Source organism: Hippocampus bargibanti, linkage group LG15, assembly GCF_051943395.1.
Source record: "Hippocampus bargibanti isolate YZ-2025 linkage group LG15, ASM5194339v1, whole genome shotgun sequence".
Classification (NCBI taxonomy): domain Eukaryota; kingdom Metazoa; phylum Chordata; class Actinopteri; order Syngnathiformes; family Syngnathidae; genus Hippocampus; species Hippocampus bargibanti.
In genome coordinates this window covers 4,677,903-4,693,177 of record NC_142748.1, presented here as the reverse complement: position 1 = coordinate 4,693,177, position 15,275 = coordinate 4,677,903, and the positions used below count along the sequence as shown (strand labels likewise).

The following is a 15,275-nucleotide window of genomic DNA, read 5'->3' as shown; positions in this document are numbered from 1 at the left end:
GTGTGTGTGTGTGTGTGTGTGTGTGTGTGTGTGTGTGTGTGTGTGTGTGTGTGTGTGTGTGTGTGTGTGTGTGTGTGTGTGTGTGTGTGTGTGTGTGTGTGTGTGTGTGTGTGTGTGTGTGTGTGTGTGTGTGTGTGCGCGCGTATGCGCGTAATATCAATTAAATCCACTGCAAAATTGACCATATTGTATCCCCCCTGCGATTTCAATCCCAAATATAAATAAAACATTCAATTTTTCATCCTTTAAGAAAATAGGTTAAATTTACTCCCCGATATTTTGCCAAGTGCGCGTCACGTGGTTCGCCACCGTCGCTGTTTACCCGTGGCAAGGTCTCCATGGGCGACGTGCGCGTGCACTGAGACTCGCTCACACGCGTGCGCACGCACGCACGCACAGTCGCTCCGCAGCAGCAAAGCAGCAGGTTGTAACTGAATTGACATCAACACCTACCATCGCGTCAACCACCGGGACAGTCGCGCCTGCTACGGCCGACCATCGACGCTCACGAGCCGGCGAGGACGCAACGCTTCCCCCGCTGGTGGAAGGTCGCTTGAAGCGAAGGTGGGGGATAAGTAGGTCCGGCTGGGGAGAGACTGTGGCCCTGCAGGTGGTCCTCCCACTGAAGAAGAGGAAAAGGGGGCATGCCGGTGAGACGCTCCGAACGAATCCGGTGTGATGCACTTAAGGATCGGCTCCAAATGACCACAAAGTGAGCATGAAGGACACCGCAGAGTCGAAGGAGCACCAACTCACCGTGAGTGCTCAACTATTGTGCTTTACTTAGTATGATTTATAATAAATCATCCATTAGAGTTAAATACCACGTTTGTATTGATTGATAGGTAATTTAATCTACTATACGTGATAGAATTTTTTTAAGTGAGTTAATTTACCACAACAGACGAATTGACTGAATTGATTAATTTTAAGATCAATATAATGAGTTGACTTTTTTAAATGCTTTCCAACATAACATAAAATGAAAACCGCAGAACAACAACAGCGTGTTTAATGGTTTGCGCAGCGAGCCGTGGCACTACTATAAATTATTAAAGCACTTGTGTCAGGCGTAACTGAGCCTCTCTTGTCCCAACACACTTTCTACTGACCGCATGTTGAATGACACCACATATGTATGGATGCATTGTTAATAAATAAATACCTTGCTAATTTAAGAACTTTCATGTAGCTTCGATGACATTAAACAACACAAATATACAATTATTTAGCCTTACTTTAGAAAAGAACACAGAATAACAACCTTGGGTGAAACACATTATTTATTGGATTAGTCTTTATTAGTCTCACAGTGGAGACATTTACATTTCACAGCAGCAAAGTGATTAAAGTAAGAGGAAATACAATAATAATAATATATATGATTTCTAAGCACCTTTCAAAACTCAAGGACACTTTACAGTCACAGAATAAGTCTACAATAGTAATTTATATTGTGCTTTCACAACAGCTGCCGCTGTGACAAAACGCTTTGCATAATAGTGAACATAAAACAAAATAAACAAGTAGAAAAACACAATATGGATGGCTTACCCTTTAATAGTCTCGCAGTGGATAAATTTACAGTTCAGAGCAGCAAAGTTATGAAAGAGGAAAGGAAGAAATAGAAAAACAAAATACAGACGCTGCTGTAAAGGCAGCACTCTTTCGCGGTGCCATCTTGAAGTCAAAACAACAAAGAAAACAAAATAACAAATAATGTGACACAACACAAAAGACACAGATAGTCATTGAAATTTTTTTGTTGTATAAAGCAGTTCTAGATGTAAGAGGAGAGGATCAAAAGTGTCCTTTTCACCAGTGGATCAGAAATGTCATGGTGGAATGTGCCCGTCTGCTATAAGCTAAATGTTGAAAGCTCCCACAAAGCTGTTGACGAAAACAGATTTCCTCACATCTCTTGTCCCATGTAAATCCGCTTCAATTCCAAGCTGAGACATTTCCACATACTGCCCATTTCAAGCGCAAAAAAAGCACAATCGCAGTCATATGTCACCGACATTCCTCCCAAATCAAAAACGTATTTACTATTAGTGATTATTTGTCTGTGTGTCCATCCTGATGCAGGTGGCCTTGAGGATCCGCCCCCTCAGCGATGGCGAGCAGGAGGAGGCGGCGACCATAGTGGCACACAGGCTGGATGAGCAGGTGAGAGTAGCTCAATAACTTGTCACATTCTTTCTGGGTGTGAGCGACTGTATGTAAACAGCTACATTATTGTCTGACGAAAACAAGGCGCGAGCTGGAGGTGTGGTTTTGTGAATTTGACCCCGCCCCCCTCCCTCCTCGGCGGGCCTCATTTAGGGTGCGAGTGTTAATGAGTGCGGATGGAGTAGCGGCGGAGTTAATGAGCGTCGTGACTGGCGCCAGCGTCGGGCATGGTGACAGTTGACATGGCGACATCATCGCTGTTATAAGGGGGTGTTGACAAACTGTATGTGGGGGGGGGGCTCGTGGGAAAAAAAGAAGTCCACCTGTCACACACCCCATTGAAAAAAAAAAAATAATAATAATAATCAGAAATTCCTGAACTGGACCACTTCAACTCCGGACTGGAGCTTTTTCCTGAGTCGCCTACCCTGCCTGTTGAGGAGTCTCTGAAGTCATTATCATCATCATCATCATCTTGTGACCGAGAGAGCACTTCCGGAAAGCGATAATCTCGTCTCCTGCTGGGATCAAGCCTGTTTGCTCCTGGGTTGTAATTCAATTAGAGCGAGGCCCCCCCAGACAACATAAGAACGATGATGTCATCATCGTCATCAACAAAAACAACGCCGCAAGGGGGATGAGAGCCCAGGTCGGTGCTGATGGTAGCTACCACGTGGATGCTCGATCACACCCTCATTAAAACCAGCAATGTTAACTTGTACAGGGAGAGGGTTCACGATACGGCATTTAATGTAGTATTTACGCTAGCTAGCAAGCGCAGTGGGGGATTATGGGAATCTTATTTGAGAAGGATTTATGGGGCTTGGATGAATGGAGAGGATAGAGGGCTGGGTTAGTGGGGGTCACTACAACAACAACAACAACAACATGACAGACCTCTTGTCGGATTACGTTGCTTGTATATGTGGGTGCTTTATTTTTATTCCATTTTGATTTATTTAATACGCCGAAGGTAATCCATTAAGCAATGATACATACACTGGTGCCTTGACATACAAGTGACCAACCAGACTGAGTTTTTCAAGATATGAGCAATTCCAATGTCCCTTTTGAACTTTCACGTGACATTTACTAATGTAGTAAAGGTTGTTTTTTTTTTTAACAACGGCTCATAATAATAATTGGATTGGATAACATTTCAGAATCAGAATCAGAATCAGAATACCTTTATTCGTCCCGCAATGGGGAAATTTGCATTTCACAGCAGCAAAGTTGTGATAGGAAGAGGAATTGAATGAAAGGAAAGGAAGAAGTAGAAAAACAAAATACACAAGCTGCTGGAGAGGCAGACACTCTCGCGGCCCCATCTTGAAGTCAAAATAACAAAGAAGAACCTAAATAACAAAATAACAATAATAATAATAATCATCATCATCATTAATAATACATTTTATTGCATTGTATTTTGGACATGCACCCTCATTTCAAGGTCATATAACTCCAGGCCCATATAATTTAGAAATTAACTATTTTTTTCTGATGAAAGAAGAGAAGTTTCTAACGCTGTTTTGAATGTTTATGTAGTCCTAAAACTCAATATTCTGTGGGTGCTGGAATTGGAGTGAAAATGACAAAATCCCTGGCACTGGAGTGGACACATTTTTGCACATGTCTGGCAGTGAATCAGCTAATCCCTAAAAATATCCATAAAATAATTCAAATGAACTACGCATGGGAAAAAACAGTCACTTTGTGTTTGAACACAAATGGTGAGCAACACATGTAGACAGACAATATATGTATGTATAATAATATTGTAGTTTTTTTTTTTTTACAGTGCAGAACGAGTAACACAATGTTTTGGAGTACAGCACAAAAACTATTATACTGTATTATTATTAGTATTATTATTTAAACGGATTAATGCTTTCTGTTGTATATAATGACAGTCTGGTTGAATATATTGCTTTTGTCCATAGCCTCGCAAAACTTGACACCTCAGGTCAGTTAACAAAGTCCACGTGGCTCTCGAAGACCATATGGTGTGCAGGTAGCGCTCAGACGGATTAGGTTGGGGTGGGATTCGAGAAGGGGCTGGGGGGGGGGGGGGGGTAGGTTGTATTAAATCTTGCTGTATTGGCAGAGAGAACAATGTCGAGATGAGCTGATGGGGATGTCTTGCGGCTCAGGTTAATTAAGCCTCCTTGCCACCTGCTCTCACAAAAAAACATGGCCGCCTCATAGCATTTATAATGTATTTTCTGAAGCTTGTCAAACTGGTCCTGGCTTTGACAGTAGGACGGAGTGTAAGGGGGGGTCTTACTACCCTGGGCCTTGTCGCCTGGGAGACATCCAGACAATGTCAGGGGCCATTGTTTGTGGGTTTTTTTATCTTCTTCTTTCGTCAGCCTTTAGTCCCGCCTCCTCGTGTGGGAGAATGAAAGAGATGGCTGTTTGTTTGTTTCATGCTTAGTTCATTTGAATTATTTTATGGACATTTTTCATTGATTAACTCATTCAATGCCATTTTCAAATGTATTTGGCAATTGAAAGTATGACGTAGAGCGCTCTTCCCAAATTAGTTCGGGTTTATTTTTTCTTGCTTGGGTGCCGATAAAGTGCTTTCTAGACCTCTGACAATGTTTTTTTTTACCTCCCACAAGGGGGCAGCATTTCCCCCTTTTTTCCATGTTAGCGCTTTGTTCCAGTTTCAGCTGTTGTCAATCAGTATGTATGTATTGCATTATATTTTGGACAGCCGCCCTCATTTCAAGCTCGTATAACTCCAGGCCCATATAATTTAGGAATTAACTCTTTTTTTCAGATGAAACAAGAGAGTCTAATGTTTCTTACGCTGCATTGAATGTCTATGTCGTCCTAAAATTCAATATTTGGTGGGTCCTGGAATTCGACTGACAAAAACCCTGGTAGGAGAGTGGACACATTTTTGAATGAGTTAATGTGTTTGAATGTGATTTTGAAGATAGCCATATGTCATAAGATGGTGTGCACACGTATGCAACTGCAGCCTCTTAAAAAGATGTTTCTTTTGATTTCACCTATTGAAGAAGATTTTCAATGGAGTTGTAAAAGTGACAAGTCACGTTAATGGGGGAGGAAAGTTCAAAATGATTAATTTTGGTGTAATTTGCTGCTGAGTGCAGGATATCATAACCTGGTTCTAAGTATCCCAGTCGTTTTCGCATCATCTTGCTTAAAGCGCAGAATAACCCTCTTTGGGCACGATAAGGAGCACAGCAGAGATTATCCACTTTTGTAGCTCAGACCGGCTATTTACGTGCACTTGGGAGGAAAATGAGCGTCTATTGCCTTTCTGCGGCCTCTCTCATCATGCTCCCGCACCACCTTGTCAAACACACATATATTATAATAAATAAATAATACATATTATACCCTACATCCTACTTCAAAGGCCATTGAGAAAGTAATGAGGGGTTTTAACTAGGTCACGAAGAATCAAGTAGTGCCACCTGAAGATGTTTTTCAACAACCCCATTAGGAAGTCACGCAGCTCTGAGATGCTCTCTGGTTGAGCATTCATTATACGCCATCATAGGGGGTCTGACTGTAAAAAGATGACACGAGAATAGCACCCGTAGCCGCTAATGCACGCAGGAAGGTAACCAAAGTAATGACAATACTGTATAACATTTAAAAAGTGAACAAAAAAAACTAACAAACAAAATTAGATAAATAAATAAATAAATAAACAGACAAATGAGAAATTAATAAATAAATTATTTAATTATTAATAAATAGGTAGAGGAATAAGTAAATAAATACATTAACAAATAGCAAAATAAATAAATGGATATGTGAATACATAAATAAATATGCAAATAATGTATTAATTTAATAATTTCACAATTTCACAATTTAACCATTTAACAATTCAACAATGTATCGATTTATTCATTTATTGAATAAATAAGTAAATACATAAATAAATAAATAAATAAATTAAATTACAACATGAGGAGTAAAAGGGAAAAAATGTGCCTGATGATTTCCCCCAAAAGTTAAGATGTTCAATTAACACAAGTTCTCATTCTCTTAATAAAATCGTCGTAAGGCCATTTAAAAAAAAAAATGTCATCATGCTTGTTTTCTTTTATACTATAATGATTGAACATGCGTCAAAAAATGATGATGAGACCCGCCAAAAAATCTGAATTCTATTTCTATGGTGCGTTGAACAACCAAGTAATTTGTGCTTTTGGCAAGATAGTGTGGCTGTGAGTGCCAACGACGTCTTATATAACAGCGGCGAGACGATACTGCGGCTGAAAGGAGATCCAAGGTGGCATTGCCGGGGGCACACAGAGGGCAGTTGGCAGGTATTCCATCAGATAACCGATAACTTTAGTTGCATCTCAGGGGAAAAAAATGATGGATGATGGCAAACGTCCCGCTTTCAATTTCCCATTTTCACATTTCGTAGAAAACATGCCGTCGCCATGGTGTTCTGGTAATAAGACGACAGATGGACATGCCGTGTAGATAGACGCACGCGCGCTCACATAGATACGTACAAAAGCGCTCGTTTTAATCTTGCCGGCACACGTTGGAAACACGGCCAATCCCCTTTGACCTCGGAGGCCGGGATCATAAAGACGACACACAAACATGAGCAATAAAGTCGTAAAGCATGACGTCCATAGGTTTCGGCCTTTCGTGTGTTTACGTGATTGTGTGTGTGAAAGTAAATTATCCATATACAGTAAAGTCTCGTTATATCGATATCGCATATATCGATAGTCCCGGTTATATCGATACTATTTCTATGCACGCACGGAGAAAATTACATGCAAACAGGGTCGGATATATCGATAGTCCCGGTTATATCGATATTTTTTCGGACTCCCTTGAATATCGATATAACGAGACTTTACTGTAGTAGTTGTTGACCAAATGAATTAGGGAATAATCATTTACCATGTAAAATATAGGAAACAGTAAACCTACTGTAACCCTGCTTTGACATCCTTACTTTAAAACCCAATCACCTTTGTTTTTACCCTAAGAGGTGTTTGAAAACCGAGCTTAACTCATTGACTGCCAGATGTGCAAAAATTTATCCACTCCAGTGCCATGGTTTTTGTCATTGTCACTCGAATTCCAGGACCCACAGAATATTGAGTTTTAGGACTAAATAAACATTTAATGCTTTGTAAGAAACCTTAGATTCTCTAATTTCATTAAAAAAATAGTTAATTCCTAAATTATATGGTTCTGGAGTTATTTGAGCTTGAAATGAGGGCGGCTGTCCAAAATACAAAGCAATACATACATATTGGTTTACAATATATAGCGCTTTAACAGCAGCTAAAGCGGAACGAAGCACTAACATGAACGAATGACGTGGAAGGGAAAAAACATTGCCAGAGGCCATGGCCAGTGCTTTATCGGCACCCAAGCACGAAAAAACAAAACCCGAACACATTCGGGAATGCCGCTCTATGTCATATTTTCAATTCCCGAATAAAATTCTGAATGGCAGTGAATGAGTTAATACACTTTGACCTGTGCTAGAAATTCTGATGTGAAAACGGATGGAAAATGTAGTTGTTTAGAACCTAATCCATGTTTAGCTACCTCCGTCCTTGTTTGACCTTCTCAGAGCAAATCAGCAGATTAAAACAAAAAGAGGTGAGGCGCAGTTATGGTGCCAAGAACAACTTTTTGAGGCACCACTAGCCCTCTCAATACCTTACCCTTTGTCATGTGGAGACAAATGTCAACCTGATAGGACGCAGCACCATCAGGCAGCTCTCTCGACTCTGTGAAGCAGCAAGAAAAGGTTCGGATTTCATTGTAAGGTTTCAAAGTCGGGGTTGCGCTTTCAAGTGGTGAAGGTTTTCGAGCAAATGTCAAGGCTTCAAAGCAAATATTCAAAGTATAGTTTCAAGGCCAAGAGTGGGTTAAAATTCAATTTTGAAGTAGACCCTGTACTCTGCACTCCTTGCGTTTACACTGTATAATATCTTGCTAGAAAAAAAATCAATTTAAAAACAACATATTGAGTGTAAGCTCGAATTTAGCAGCTGGTGTTTGGTAGGCGGAGGTTTCTGTAGTTTCTGTAACTCAATCAACGACAGATGGGAGCAGACCTGTTATCAACACCCTCGACATCCATTAACCTACACAAGAGCGGCGAGCTAAATTTGGAAGCTTTGCATGATCACATCTATTGTGTGTTCGTGTGCATGTGTGTGAGTCACGTTACCAAAACAACCATGTTAACATCTACAGGTTGCTTGAATTAGTATGACACCTGCGAGTGTCTCATTATGAGACTACCACTTCTATTCATTTTAGTCAAACTTTTACTGTCATAACAGTCACTTTGAAATTTTTAGCTACTTTTCCTTAGCAACATGAAATTTGGTACATGCATTTTGAACATCACCATTTCCGTGAAAAATAAATAAAATATTCAGTGCACAAAACCAGTTTCATTTAGCTACATGACCGCTACACTTAGTACATGTCAACCACGAGTAGATCTACAAACAATTGCCAATAAGCCATTCCTGAAAAGAGACAGGAAGTTAACCCTTTTAATTTGAAGTGGTCGTTTGTTCAATTTGATGTTGACAAATTCAACGCCTGAAGTGAGTTTACTGTAATTTCGCATCATTAAATTTGGTAGGTTAGTCTGTCATGAGTATATTCACAAAAAGTCTCAAGAAGCAGTGCCCAAAAAGTCGTTTTGATTTGGCCCTGGCATTTTGACCATTTCCTGTGCTCCTTTGACTGTTTTTCGCAAACCTAAAAATTGGAAGGCTAGTCCATCATCCGGAAAATCCACAAAAACTCACACAGCGCACTATGTGAGTTCTTGAGATATTGTCCGATTGTGTTTAAATTTGATCTCATCATTTCTTCCTCTTGTTTATGCTCACAAGATGGTGATCCTGATGGACCCTATGGAGGATCCCGATGATGTCCTGCGGGCTAACCGCTCCAGGGAAAAAACTTACGTATTTGACGTTGCCTTCGATTATTCGGCCAGTCAGGTCAGTACCCAAAAAATACTGTTACATACATAGCAGATTTGATGACAATACCTAAATGGCTGATCTGTACGCAGGAGGAGGTGTACCGTGCCACCACGAAGGGTCTGATTGAGGGTCTTATATCGGGCTACAATGCCACTGTGTTTGCCTATGGACCCACAGGTTAGTGCTTTTCCACTACATTTTTCATTCCATTGTATTCTCCACAATAGAGGAGACATTGCATCTCAGAATATGGCACCATAAATGCAATTATTTTGATATATATCCTCATATTTAGAGGTATTTTTAAAAAGGGGGTTGATTTTTGTGAGGTTTATCCAGGTTGTGGAAAAACATACACCATGCTGGGTACCGATAAAGAGCCAGGTATCTACGTTCGCACCCTCGACGACCTATTCCGGGCCATTGAAGAAACCAGCGACGACATGATGTACAGCGTTTCCATGTCCTATCTGGAGGTGGGACCAATGTTACCATATTTTCCAGTGTATAAAGTGCACTCAAAGTGTGCAGGGGGGGAAAAAGTATGTAGTAAGCCGTTATAAAAATGTGTCTTAAGACACATTCCACTGTACAAGTGGAAAACAATGTTTCAGGCAAAAAGAACCGTACATAGTGCAAGAGTATCAAATATGCACTCTAGATATAAGAATATATGCAACCATGTTTATTCTACAAAAGGAACAAGCGTTTGAAGGGAGACGCAGTACTGACTTTGGCCGCCAGGGTCGCTCTGCCCCGTTCATTTCATGGGCTAGGCCACTTTCCCATTCATTTCTATGGATGTGCAGTATCGCTGGCGGCCGTCAGCGGGCGCTCATCATTAATTTCAATGGCCAGGCCGTTTCCCCATTCATTCGCCTTCATTGAGGGTGCGCCTTATACCCAGATGCGCCTTATACACCGGAAAATATGGTACTTCGAATTTTCCTACAAGAAACTAATGACTATGTTTTTCGATATTCTTTCTATGCCTGTCAATGTAATTTCTAGATCTACAACGAGATGATCCGGGACCTGTTGAACCCTTCTTCAGGCTTCTTGGACCTCAGAGAGGACGCCAAAGGAGAGATTCAGGTGGCGGGCATCACTGAAGTGTACACCGTAAATGCTCAAGAGGTCATCACGCATCTTTTTTAATCCCCACGCTGCACAATCAACACAACTCATAACGTTGTGTGCATGTGTCACAGATCATGGAGCTTCTGATGAAGGGAAACAAGCAACGCACGCAGGAGCCCACGGCCGCCAACCAGACGTCATCCCGTTCCCACGCCGTGCTGCTGGTGGCCGTCAAGCAGCAGAGTCGTTGCCGTGACGTCCTGCAGGAAGTCCGTTTTGCCCGCCTCTTTATGATCGACCTGGCCGGCTCTGAACGTGCAGCACAGGTGTGTGTACCGTTTATTTCCATCCATGTGTTTCATACACAGCCATTTTGTTCCTCCATGCTGATTTCCATCTGGCTGTCAATCAGACCCAGAATCGAGGTCAGAGGTTAAAAGAGGGAGCCCACATCAATCGCTCCCTCCTGGCATTGGGCAACTGCATTAATGCACTGAGCGACAAGAACGGCAACAAATACATCAACTATCGAGACAGCAAGCTGACCAGACTGCTCAAGGTATTGATCACTATGGATCAACATGATACGCCAATTAACCAGGGCCCTCTGTTGATTGATAATGTCTTTGATTGACAGGATTCCTTAGGGGGGAACAGCCGAACCGTCATGATTGCCCACATCAGTCCTGCCTCAGTAGCCTTTGAGGAGTCCCGTAACACATTGACTTACGCCGACCGTGCCAAATGTATTCGCACGCGGGTGAGCTGGAATGTCAAAATATAATGTTTTTGAAAATATCAACAACCCCCACCACCCCAAAAAATATCTCATGGTTGTTTTTGCCCCAGGTGAAGAAGAACCTGATCAATGTGTCCTACCACATCGCTCAGTACACCAACATCATCTCGGACCTTCGCTGCGAGATCGAACGACTCAAGAAAAAGGTCGCTGACCAGGCTGGCTCCCAGCTCGCCTCCGACAGGACCGATATCCGCCATGTCCAGGGTGAAGGCCCCTACCTCCTTGTGCAACAGTTATCCACAAGTCTTCCCTCACCACTTCCACTCATCTCACTCCTCTGTATACCTCCACCTTCACCTTTTGAAAATTAAGTTATAATATTTCCCTTCATCCTCCTCTACCAGCCGAGGTCCAGGCGCATTCCTGTCAGCAAGGTCGGGCCGAAACGGACCAGCTGAGGGAGCAGCTCGTGGAAGCCTTTCGCCAGCAGATGGATATCCGCAGGAACCTGATGGAGCTAGAGACCAGCAACACGGAAATCCAGATGGACACCTCCAAGCAGCTACTCACAATCACAGAGTCAGTCTCAAAGAAAGCTTTCCCAAAGTGAAAAATGTCACTCATTCAAGATGTTCATGTGTCATATCTGCAGCTGGGAACATGAACGGAGCAGGCGACGCCGGAAATGGCACGCGGAAAAGAGAAAGGAAAGCGTCAGCAAGGATGACAGCGAGAAGGACTCGGACTCTCCGGACACTCCACCAGACACCACCGAGACGGAAGAGGTGTCCGTGGCCAGAGAAAATCTGGTGGGCCTCATGACAGAGCAGAAGAAACTCCACAGACAAAAGGTTTTCCGTTAAATCAAATGCTGAATGGATTGTTCAGTGTATCGTCTGCAAAAAGAATTGGTGCATTTTCTTTTTCTGTCTCAAGGTACTGCTGGAGCGCCGGTTCTTAGAACTCCGCGACCAGTCTCGCCAATTGGAAGAACTGCTACCTCGGCGGGTGAGTTCGGATGACCAACGCGAGGTCCTGGCCCTTCTGTGTAAAGTCCACGAACTGGAGATCGAGAATGCCGAGATACAATCACACGCTCTGCTCAAGGACAATGTGATCCGGCAGAAGAATTTTGTGGTCCGACGCTTTGAGATGCATCGGAACCTTTGCGATGAACTCATCCAACAGCAACGGCAGTTCATTAATGGTCAGTACAAAAACTTGCAAGGTCACTTGCGCAGCATCTCCAAAAAAGGCCATTTACCGATAACGTGGTCTCTCTCCAGAACACAGTTTGCCGGTCCCGACCCACCTACAGGAGCTCTATGATATTTACACCAGAGAACGGGATGAAAGGAAACTGGACCGGGCCTTTGCTCTGGAGAGGGCAACCACCCACTACACTATTCAGGTATGTTGGAAAAGGTGACCTTCACTGTCAACGTGAACCTGGGGTCTGATGCTATAGTCTAAATCAGGGGTGTCAAACTCTTGTTCATGGCACTTGAAATGCTTGATTGAAATCACAGGTAGTAACCCAAACCATTTGCATGTCCTCGGACAAGTGCCGTAAACTTCCAGATGATATAAAGTACCCCCCATGTTTCCAGGTGAGCTCCCTACCTAGAATCGGCCTGCCTCTTCAGGCCCGCGACACCGTGCAAGACGTGGACTCAGACCAGGAGTGTGTCCGCCCCGAAGAAAGACGAGGACATGCCAAACTCCACCGACACACGTTGCCCCCCATTATACCTGAACCTGAACAGTGAGGACATGTTTGCAGTGATGATGCTAACAAGCGGCCGCATTTCGGACATGTTTTGTTTTTCTTTCCGATGTCAGGGACAGCGACAGAGTTTTCACAAACATATCTCATGCACGACATATGAAAATATCGACTGTTATGACCCCTCCGCCCAAAAACATCAACGGGAAGGGCAACAGAGAGGTTAGTATGATCCATCCATCCATTCTCTGAACCATTTAGCCTCACTGTGTAGGCTCTCAGTCATACAGGTGTGGTCCATCGATGAAAAGGTTTCTTCAGCCGTCATCTGTACTTCTTTGAAGAAGTCTGTTGTTGGGGTTTAATATAGACCGTGTGTGCGACGCCTTAGGTCGTTACCACGTAGGCTTCGTCATGCTTATGAGGTGATACCAGAGCTAATGGGACAATAAGAACCAGGTATAAAACATTAGAGGTAATCAGACAGAAAAAAGAAGTAGTCAGATTAGCTTGAGGGAGTTGTCTACTGCTCCCCCAACCTTAGAGCAGGGACCTATCAGGTCGTGCACCGCCACCACTGGACATTGGGTATATATATAGGGCCAGAGTTACCAGCACAACTTTAGTTCGGTGACAAAGCTATTTGGATGAGGAGCGAAACTTCCGACACCTTCAACGAAGTACAGATGACGGCTAAAGAAATCTTTTCATCGTTAGCCTCACTAGGTAAACATACCGCCCTTGTGACGCTGTAGTTATTTGATCATAACGGCACCAACTGTCTGTGCAGCTGCAGCCGCTGGCTCCAGTCAGCTCGCTGAGCTACACTCACCTCAGCCACAGCGTTAGCAGTCAACTGGATTCATCACCCGAGAGCAGCGAGGCCGGTGTCGACGTCCCGCTTTCAGGAAATGGTAAGGCACCTGTTGCCAGGCGAGCTTTCGAAACAATTCCCAATACATCACTTCTTTGTGTTACCAAAGAGAGGCAGCAAATCCTCAAAGGCATCCAGAACATTTCCATGAAGGCGGCACGGCGACGCTACAAGGCCCGGGAGGAGGAGGCTTTGCGCTCTCTGCCCGTCCCTTCCTCCACGGAGCCCACCAAGCAAAAAAGTAGCCTCTTTCGCAGCGAGGAACCCCCAAAGGGTCTGCCGGTGCGGCGCAGCAGGCAGACTACCCCCGAACTCCGGCACGCCACTTCAGACGAAAACCTGTCCAGCAGCACCTGCGAGGCACCTAGCATCTTGGGCACCTGGACCCGCCACCACAAGCTTACCGGCAAGAACCAACCCCCCGGAGATGCCAACTTTGAGGCACGACGTAGGAAGAGACGCTCACGCTCTTTTGAGGTTACTGGACAAGCAGTGAGTGGATTTACCGTGCACAAACACGTCTTTAGAACTTACTTACGATTGTTGATTGTTACTTAGAACTCACATTCATACATCTTTTTTTTCATGATGATAAAATGTATTTATTCATCTGGGATAACCCCCTGGAGATGCAAAATCTCATTCTATAAGGTGTTCCAAATATTGATTCTTCACGCACTTCTTCCGTCCAGGTACCTCAATCCAAAACGAACACGGGTGCAAGATTACGCCCCTTGGACAGCACGTCAGACGCTCACCTCCACATCAGTGGTCAACCACATGTCCCTTTACTCCGTCCCCAATTCAGAGTCGTCCCGCCTCTTGCCAAAGTCAGAGTAGCAATTGGTAGCCAGCAAGCAGGTACGTCAACAACCTTTCCACCTTTGTGTTACATCTTTGCGTTTTTAGTTTGAAAGAGGAGAGAAAGCATATAACAAAATGAGTTTTGCCTCATTCGTCCTCTGCAGGCCCAAACTCGGAGACCCCCGCACTTCAGGCGAATAACCTCAAGCGCATTCCCTTTCTGCGGCAACCCCAGCCACCTCACTTCATCACGACCACCACCACCACTACAATGGGTGGCCACCAGCGACCACGAAGACACTGAGCGTTATTTTGACTTAATCAGATGCCAGAAAGTCTAGATGATGAGATTATGTCGTCGTGCCTGAAGACGCCAAAGATCATTCGTGTTATGTCCAATTTCTGTCTTATCTTGATGTGTAAATTGTATATGCGTTTTTCTGTGCGCTTCCTAACTGTTAGAACTGCAGGCCTAACCACTTGACATGTGTTGCCTCAGTTATTGTGCTTTTATTTCATTTATTTATTAATTTCTTTTTCCTTATATGACAATTGCCTTGCTTATTGTTGGCATTGATTTGTGGTTTTCACAATTACTACTTTTTTTTTACATATTTTTATAACTGCTTTAAACTAAATTGGGGCTAAAAAAATTCGTGTTCGTTATCTTTAAATGCGGATTTCTCTGTTTTGTATGTGAATTTTCACTCAGGACTAATGTACTAAATATTTAACGTTTAATATTTAAAATACTGCATTTGTTTTTACCTTACTTTTATTTCTTTCTGTTATAAATTATCACGTGTGCAAAAAAAGTTCCAACAGCTTTTTTTTATTTTGTGCGTTTGAAGACCTATGTGAAAACATTAAAAGATGAAATACACAAATAAA

General features: G+C 43.1%; 1 protein-coding gene across 2 annotated transcripts; it reads left to right on the top strand.

The window, feature by feature from the left end:
* The first annotated feature begins 172 nt into the window (after positions 1 to 172).
* kif19 (kinesin family member 19) lies at positions 173 to 15,218 on the top strand. Of its 2 annotated transcripts, XM_089015333.1 has the most exons (20): positions 173 to 757; positions 2,089 to 2,169; positions 9,063 to 9,173; positions 9,248 to 9,335; positions 9,498 to 9,634; positions 10,170 to 10,295; positions 10,370 to 10,564; positions 10,651 to 10,797; positions 10,876 to 10,998; positions 11,088 to 11,244; positions 11,385 to 11,559; positions 11,633 to 11,831; positions 11,917 to 12,187; positions 12,267 to 12,391; positions 12,591 to 12,745; positions 12,823 to 12,928; positions 13,497 to 13,620; positions 13,690 to 14,072; positions 14,273 to 14,441; positions 14,549 to 15,218. In XM_089015333.1, exons 1-20 carry the CDS (start codon positions 719 to 721, stop codon positions 14,686 to 14,688), a joined length of 3,051 nt encoding a protein of 1,016 aa, XP_088871459.1. In that variant the 5' UTR covers positions 173 to 718; the 3' UTR covers positions 14,689 to 15,218. The 2 variants fall into 2 exon arrangements, with proteins under 2 accessions (XP_088871459.1, XP_088871460.1); XM_089015334.1 differs by lacking the exons at positions 173 to 757; positions 2,089 to 2,169 and having other exon boundaries at positions 9,488 to 9,634; positions 14,549 to 15,217.
* The last annotated feature ends 57 nt before the right edge of the window (positions 15,219 to 15,275 follow it).